We start from the raw sequence: 8,508 nt of genomic DNA on the forward strand, positions 1-8,508 counted from the left end.
CAAGAATTTGTAACCTCACAACCAGTTAAAGCTGTAAGAAACGAGTGGGCATAAACAAAAGCCGGCAAGAGGTTCAAAAAGCTGGATTTGAACGGCAGAAGTCTCAGCATGCCAGCCGGCTAACTTTTGGGGTCATCAGAGTTTGAAAAATGCTGTGGACGACAGGCACCATGCCCCAAAGGGGCACCGACAGCCCACCTGAACACGCAGCAGCGGCTCAGGCCCCGGGGACAGGCCGGCGGCTCCCTCACAGAAAAACAGCCGCCCTCGGGCCCTCCCCGGTTCCCTTTCCGCCGCCGCGGGGGCGGGCGGCAGCCCGGGGACAGCCGCGGGGACAGCGCCGGGCCCCGCCGTGCCCCGCCGGGCGGGCAGGGGGCGCTGCCGCCGCCCCGGGAAGCGCCGCGGCCATGGCGGACGGGTTCGGGCGCCCGGCGCCGCCGCCGCAGACGGGCTGGGAGCGGCTCCGGGAGCTGTGGAGTCGCGAGTGAGGGACGGGGCGGGGGGACGGGGGTGGCCCCGGGGCGGGGGGAACCTCTCCGGGATGGCGGCGGGGCGGGGGGGCGAGGATTGTCCCGGTGCTGCCGCTCAGCCCCGGGTTGCCCGGGGGGGTGGTGGCGTGACCGTCCCTGGGGGTGTTCAAGGAGAGGTTGGACCTGGCGCTTAGGGACGTGGCTTAGTGGGTGACATTGGTGGCAGGGGGTGGTTGGACCAGGTGACCTTGGAGGGCTTTCCCGACCCTAATGCTTCTGTGATTCGTGTCCTCCCAGCGATCAGCAGCAGTACCCGGAGGAGGTGGTGAACATCATCAAGTCGGCCTTCACTGGCGGCGTGGTCGGCTGGGTGTACGGCGGCGTGCCCGCCTTCCACCAGGCACGGAGGGCCTTCATCGAGCGCAGCCAGGGCGAGCTCTTCCAGAACCAAGCCGATGCGGTGGTACGGCACCTCGTGACCCCAGCCCCGGGAGATTTAACCCGGGGAACGGCACGGCTTGCCCCAAGGGATGCACTGGGCATCGCCCTGCCCTCACAGCATGCTCGTGGTCCCCTGCTTCCTCAAGGAAAGGTTGGGCGTGGTGGCCAAAGCCAAAGCCAGACGGTGTTGGGCCACTTGGCTTGCCTCTTGCAGGCACTGGCCCACAGAGCTAGACACGAAATACAGTCATTTAGAGATGGAAAGTCATCTCCAGCGCCCAGACGCTCTCAGGGCGCTCACTGCCTGCCCTTCCTCGTGGGCAGGCGGGGTGCTGGTTACCTGAGTTATTTGGAAAAAAAAAATCCTTAAAAATCTGCCTAATTTTACATCCATCCGTATTTGGATGGGATCCCTGACTTAGCTTTCTACACGGCATTGATATCAGGCTTTGCTCAGTCCTGAAGACTCTCCTATGTATCTGCACCAGTGCTAAGCACTTACACCACAGTCACGGGAAATGAGAATTTATTCTCTTTCTTGATATCAACTGAAATATTTTTAATTTTTATGAAGCTTCTTTTTATTGCAGCTTTTAAAAAGCATCTTATTGTCAAACTTATAAGTGCCCATGCTAAGCTGTAGAGCTTGATGGTCCACTAACATTTTAACACAGAGGGTTATTATTTATGTATTTAAAATATATCAACTCATAATAATTAAAAACTAGTTTCTAGTTTGTCCCCTCTTCTCTGTTCCTCTCCTGTATCATCCTCAGAAAGCTGTTGCTGTCCCCCTCCAGATGTGTTGCAGCACCAGGATCAGTAAGATTAGTGCTGGTGAAAAGGAGCAGGTCTGTGACCAGTAACCTTTCCCCTCTCTCACTCTAGCAATCTGCGCATCGTGCGGGTCTCAGGAGTTTCATTCGCTATGGCTGGCGCTGGAGCTGGAGAGTAGCAGCTTTTGTGGCAATATTCAAGTAAGTGTTTTCTTAGTAGTAGTAGTGGGAGGAAAAAATGGCTTAAGTTTGAACATTAGCGGCAAGGAGCCTTCAATGCGTGCAGTTTGTTTGGAGACTCCTTATGACATCCTGAGGTTCAAAATGCTGTGTTAACACTGAGTCTGACTGAGTCTGATTGATAAGGTGGAAGCATGAGGAGGATTTAAGCTTTTTTAAAATTATCCCAGTGTTCTGATGAACCAACACCAAAACAAAACACTGGGAAAGACCTTTTTGTTACATCTAATCCATACCATTATTGACTTGAACAGTGCTCTTCCTAGTACTTACTGGCTTATTTCTGCTTGTGCTTTATCTCTTCAGTTTGATGTATTTTTGCATTTTTCTCTGGGAGAGTGTTACAGTGTGTTGGCTGTTCCGGAGCAGCTTTCTATCCCACGCTAATTTTTCTCCTTTTTGTTATATCTGATTACTCCTAGTTTGCATACAGTAGCATTACTCACAATTCTTTGTACTTGTCCTCAAGTACTTGCAGATGATTGTCTTGTTATTACGCAGTCATTGATCATCAGACATACCATATGTATGTACCACTTTAGTCCTTCAAATTTTCCTACACAAATAATGCACAGGTAGTGTTCCACTTCTCTGATTTTTCTCCCCAGGACGTGTCAGTGTATTTCTGACAATACAGTGTCAAACTAGGCATGCTCTTCCAAATAAAGCCCTTTAAAACAAGCAATATCTCCTTCTCTGTCCTGGAAAGTGGTAAATATTCATGTAGTTCTAGACCTGTACTAACTGTATCTCTAGGTATGTTGTGTTCAAGATCCCCTTTAGGTTTTCAAATACCAGCAATATTGACTAGCATTATTTCCCAGTAAGCTGGCTTTATATTTCTGTCTTTCTTCCTAGTTTTGTACCTTTCTGTATTTCTTCCTTGGTTTCTCTTGTGTTTTGTCTCCTTTTGCTGTGATATCTCATCTTGGGTTTCATTAGCATGCTGTTTGCTTTCTCTCAGGACTTTTGATTACTTTAGATTTTTCTGGACTAGACGTGCAACCTCACTGTTGTCCACCAGATGTCTCCCTTGCAATCAGATCCATCGTCCTTTTTCACTACCCCTTTGTAAAAAGCTTTGAAAGGAGATATTTGCCACTCAGTGTTAATTGTTTCCATAAAGTCCAAGTTGAAGATTTTGTCCTGAAATTGTGCGAATTTCAAGTTTCTTGTTTTAAAAACAGTTTTTAAGCTTTACTTATACAAAGGCTAGGCTGCCATGACAGCATTGGTAAAGAGAGGAAGATTGCTCTTTACTTGTTGATGTCACGCAGAGGCTTGCTGATATGCTGGGAAGGATGTGACTGCTGAACTGAGAACAGAGGGTGGTTTGGGGCTTAGTTAATGTTTTTGGAGAAGATGGTGTGTCTATCCTGGCTGGAAACCTCATGCTTCAAGAGAGGGTGACCCTGCTGATGCCACGAATATGATTCAGCTCTGGTGTTACCTGTATAACTGACTGACTGATAGGACCTTTGCATTGCTCAGTTCCTTTTAGACTTGAATATATGATGGATTTAAAAGAACATATATCTTTTATTTACAAAAAGAAAAAAGGAATATCCAAAATCCAGGTCCGGAGGTGGTACTCCCCTGCCTCTGGCTGTACAGCTGCATGCAGTGAAGTTACAGAAGTCAAGGCATTTGTGGTTGGTGTGTGCGTACTCTGGACAGATCGGGAACAAGGCAGTTAGAAGCATCCTGAGGGTGGGCTTAATGAAATCCAGCTTCATTTCAAGCTGTGGTTTGCTACCTGCCCTGTTCACGTGTAGCTGCTGACTTCTTCTGTGCCTTATCCTTCCAGCTCTGTGAGCGCCAGTCTGTCTGCGTACCGCAATAAAACCACCGTCGGTAATTATGCTACAGCAGGAGGTGAGACTGCTATATCTTTGTGTGCTTCTCTGTTTTGGAGCAGAAGTCGTAAACAAAATATCCTAAGCAGGAATCCATCTCTCTTGGGTTTCAGCAGATCTGTAGCTTCTGGGGTTTGCTTCCTGTTCTGCTGAGTGCCTTTGTGACTTTGCTCAGCTGCTGTCTGCCAGTGTAACAGAGAGATACCAGTGCATTTCTGAAACCATTCAGGAGTTCTGTGGTTATTAGTTCATCTTAAATACTTGTTGTAGTTTCTGTGTGAAAAATGCTTGCATGGCCTAAATGCAACATGTAGTGCATAACCTGCTCTCGCAACCACCTCTTCAGCAGGGAAAGCATTTCTTATTTCCTCTCTTCATAACAGTTTGGTGTGCTGTTTATAAACTACCATTTTCGTGCCAAATTTTGCATGTCTGCTTTTGGCAACAGGGCTCCTGGTAAGTGATCTGCTTGTTGAGTTTTAGAGGCTTTATTGCCCTTGCAGTTGGGTGCGTGCTTTACTGTTCTTTTTTGCCTTACATGGCAGCTACTATTATTAGCTGCTGTTGAATAGAAGGGGAAAAAAAGAGGTGGGGAGATCATGCTCCAGGCGGGAGAGAACTCAATTCTAATCTCACAGTTAACTTTGACATTTTAGCATTTCTTGGGGAGTCTTTCTGAAGAAGAAGGAGCTTCATGCAATGTTTCAGTGCAGAGAGCATGCGGATAAAGACCTGGGGAAGTATTGCAACAGCAGCTCAGCTCTGGCTGTTAAAGTGCCTGCCTCTCAGGCTGCTGTGATTGTATGGTGAGGGGCCCTCCCACTGGCAACAGTGCTTGGTTTCTGCTCTGTTAAAAGTGGATGTCAGCTCATGGAGAGCAGAAATGAGGCAGAGCATCTCCCTCAGCAGGTCTGCCATGGCTGGTGAGGGTGCTGTTTATGGTTTCAGTGGTTTTGTGTTTTTTAGCCTTCACAGGAGCCCTTTTCAGAATGCACTTGGGCCTGCAAGGACTGGCCGGTGGCTTCATCTTTGGAACGGCCTTTGGGTAAGCTGTGACTGCCAGTGAGGGGCTGAGTCACGGTATGTGACTGGTATGGTAGGTGTTCGGTGGTGGCCTCCCACACCAAGCCTTGAATCATAGGTGGGTCTGCAGAAGCTTTCCTTCCTCTCTTGCCCTGAGGGGTTTTCTGTATTTTTCTTGGGACCTCAAGATGATGATTTTTCTTCCAGATGTTTAACTGCTTTTTTTTTCTGGATTTATGTTTTGTTTTTCTCGGTAATAAGAACTCAGTAATAAGAACTCAGTGCATCTTTCTGCTGCTTGCGCTAACTACTACTAAATGGGAAACTATGAGGATGGTTTATAGAAGTGTCTTCTGTGTCCCTTCCTTGGCGTGGTCCCTAACAAGCCAATTGGTTGTGCACAGAACAGTTTGACATCTTTTTTAAGGATCTGAGTTGTCTGGGGTTGAAGGCAGGAGTGTAAGAGATGTTTCTGGGCTTCCTGCTCAGCATCATCAGCAACTGCTCCTCTAGCAGCTCCGAACCCAGAGCTGAACACCTGAGGGGTGTTGGATGACCTGATGGCAACTTCTGAACAGCGGGGCACCCTGGGAGCTGCCAGCCAGTAGGTTAGGAATCTGCATAAAAATGGGAAACACAAGTTTTCATTATCATTTCTCTCAGTGAAAACACAAGTACCTCCAGAGCCGGACAGAAGCTAAGCAGGGGTATGACTGCCTAAATTATGGATTAGGTTATCTGTAGCTGTTGTTTGGGCATGTTAAGACCTTTCACCCCCTTGCCTTAGGTGTGCCTGCTAGTGAGTAAATTCCAAATATATTATCAGAGGGGCTACAGTGAGTCACAGCTGAAGACAGGCTGCATTTGGTGACTGACATTAGAATAGAGTACCTTAGTCTGTGGAGTGATTTGAGTACTGGGGAAAGTTACGCTCCAGTGATTTGGTGGCTGGCCCCCGCATGCTCCTTTTACTGTTGCCGGTAAGTTATTACTAATGTGTGTCCCCTGGGTGACATTTGACTTCTCTCCTTCTTTCTCCAGGATCCCTGCAGGGGGGCTCATAATGTTCATCCAAAAACTTGCTGGTGAGACCTTGCAGGAGAAGAGAAATCGTGAGCGCAGGGAGCAGTATGAGCAGAAGTTAGCAGAGTGGTAAGGGACAGTGCTGCCTGTTAAGTCTTTGGTTAGAAGTGTGTCTAGGTCTGTGTGGTTCAAGCATTGAGAGAAACCGTGACATGCTAGGTTTTGTAAACCTCATTTCTGCTCTTTAATTTTTGGTTCGTTTCACGTCAGTCTGTGAACTGCTGATTTAACCTTCCCAGTGTTAGGTGTTGTTGTTTACTTTGTAGCAAGTTTTGTTCAGAATTTATGCTCCCCACCCCAGTAACTCTGCATCCGTTTTTCACTTTTAGGTGTCTGAGGAGACAAGCAGGAGAGGTGGATGTGTTTTAATGCACATTAGCGTTTCTTTACCAAAATTGAGAGAGGGTAGAACTCTCGCTTTTCTTTCATGGCTACCTTTTCTCCATCCCCATTAAAGAGAGGAAAAAAGAAGGACAGCTTCTTGGGGAGAAGGAGCTGTGACACTGATTGCATGTGAAACTCATAAATTAGTGCCAGTTCTAGAAGAAACTTTTTAAGAGTTGGGATTCTGCAGTGATGCCTTTGTCAGGAATATGCTTGCATTCTCTTTATCCTCTTTAGGCAGTCCAGGCTTAGTGTGACTGAAGTCTTGGGCCAAACGGAAAGCAACACCCTGGAAGGACCGCAGATGGAGACAGCAAAAGAATCTAGGAGCTGCTGAGTCTTCCCCAAAGTCTCTGTGATAAGCAACTACAAAGTATTTTGATTTTGCTTGTAAAAGTCTTCAGTGAAGGGGTCATGGAAGTCTTCTGTGTGCATGTGAATGCAGATGTATCCATTGCACCTTGGAAAAAGCAGTTTGCCCCAAACATTTTTCGTGGATGCACATCACTGCACAAGAGCTCGGAAAGGCCAAACCTCTTCCACTTCAGAAAGTGGACGTGTAGACTCTCCAGACTAGCAAGTGTCAGCTAGGTTTGGCTGGGGATGAGGGCAGCCCCAGGGCCTCTTCTAGAACCTGTTTCACTGCTGACAGTGTCCAAGCCATTGGCGATGTAGAAATACTGAAGGTAAAGGAGCCTGTTAATAGTTCGGATGCTAAAGGTACCCCGATTCCAAAAATCTGATCGTGTTCTGGTGCGAGCTGTGCTACAGACAGCACCCGAAGACTTTGCTGTCAGCACAGCACGAGCAGCACCGGAGCGAGCGTTCCTTCTGCTCTCACCATCACCTTCCCACACCTTGACTTTGCCTGGCAGGGACCGATTCTCTTTTGCTGATGGTGGTTTCTTCAGGCTTTTTGCAGAAAAACACGCTCGTCTCCTTGGCTACTGAGGGTATTTCACAATCAGTGCTGAGGAAGGGTGGAGGAGCTGGGAGAGAGAAGGAAATACCCTGAAAAAGACACGGTTTGGGTTGCTCAGTTAAAGTGTGGCTGAGAGGAGCCACATAAAGGCTCCTTTTTTATTTCTGGTGGTCATGGTGGAAGAATTGACACCTTGGACAGATTTAACAGCAATAAAAAGTTCTCTAATTTCATTTTTAAGGTTGGAAATTAGGGGATTGCGTTTGGGGGAAATGACATTTGGGCTTCGTGACATTCAATAAAGCCATCTGGCAGTGGTGACTGTATCCGTAATCTCTGTATGCTTAGTACAACGTTTACATTAGAGAAACATACTGGAGTGATGTCCCATGAGAAGAGCTCTTTCTAAGATCCCACCAGGAAGCAAGTAAGTCTGGTGGCAGTGTCAGACTTCCTCTGCCCAGGCGGTAACAAGAACCAGCAGAGTGCCAGCTCTGTTTATTATTTAGTACCAGAAGTTAACTGTTAAGATGTTACCTGTGAGTAGGGCTGAAGATAGTTCATCAATGGCCCGCACCTAGAAGGGCCAGGTGGCCTAGCACCATTTCCCTCAAAGCAGAAGGAAGTCAGAGTCCGCGTCCCTTTCTTTGTTGGGGTTTTTCTCCTATTAAAGAGAATTATATCCAGGCGGGGGGTTGTGTCTCCTTCCCACCTACCGGTCCGTGAATGCTTTCCTCTGTTACAGCTAATTACTGCTGAATGAAATAGGAACAGTTGATTTCACAGAGTGTATTCCACCCACCCAAAACAACTTTTTGGCACAGCTTGCTTCCAAGAAGGTGTTGTGCTTTCTAGCTTCTGAAATGATCATTTTATTTCTTTTAAGCACAGTGTAGTTCATTTTTCCATTGAAGAAGTGCATATGTTTCAGGGTTTTCATCACCGAGCTTTGATTTCCCTTTTCTGTGTAAGTGAAGGATCTGAAGAAGCGAGCTATGGCGCGGTCTCTGCCTCTTCTGGTTTTAAACTCCATGTACACTGGTAGCACTAGTGTGATTATCCTCTGCCCCCTCAAAAGACAAAATAGACCCTTCTGAGTCACATTTTGCCATTGTAGTTAAACGGGAATGTTTTGTCTTTGTTCTTTTTTTTTTTTTAACATCCCCACCCTGTAACCCACACATTTTATTGTCTGTACTGCAGTTCTCATGACGTTTAGCTGTGTCATTGCTCAGTTTTCCTCTATGCCTCTTTCAGTGGCTATTTTATGTGATATCTAAGGAATACTAATTTTCTTGTGTCTGTGACCATTG

General features: G+C 47.1%; 1 protein-coding gene across 1 annotated transcript; it reads left to right on the forward strand.

Annotated features, from left to right (window-relative positions):
* Positions 1–369: 369 nt before the first annotated feature.
* Positions 370–7,521, forward strand: TIMMDC1 (translocase of inner mitochondrial membrane domain containing 1). The gene is made up of 7 exons (XM_035540355.2): positions 370–484; positions 768–933; positions 1,800–1,888; positions 3,735–3,802; positions 4,750–4,828; positions 5,848–5,958; positions 6,511–7,521. Exons 1-7 carry the CDS (start codon positions 408–410, stop codon positions 6,608–6,610), a joined length of 690 nt encoding a protein of 229 aa, XP_035396248.1. The 5' UTR covers positions 370–407; the 3' UTR covers positions 6,611–7,521.
* Positions 7,522–8,508: the final 987 nt, after the last annotated feature.

The sequence above is a fragment of the Cygnus atratus genome, chromosome 1 (assembly GCF_013377495.2).
Source record: "Cygnus atratus isolate AKBS03 ecotype Queensland, Australia chromosome 1, CAtr_DNAZoo_HiC_assembly, whole genome shotgun sequence".
Classification (NCBI taxonomy): domain Eukaryota; kingdom Metazoa; phylum Chordata; class Aves; order Anseriformes; family Anatidae; genus Cygnus; species Cygnus atratus.

Coding starts and splice junctions, on each gene's coding strand:
- TIMMDC1 (XM_035540355.2), top strand. CDS start 408: ATGGCGGACGGGTTCGGGCGCCCGGCGCCGCCGCCGCAGACGGGCTGG. Junction 934..1,799: donor AGAACCAAGCCGATGCGGTG/GTACGGCACCTC, acceptor CTCTCACTCTAG/CAATCTGCGCATCGTGCGGG. Junction 4,829..5,847: donor ATCTTTGGAACGGCCTTTGG/GTAAGCTGTGAC, acceptor TTCTTTCTCCAG/GATCCCTGCAGGGGGGCTCA.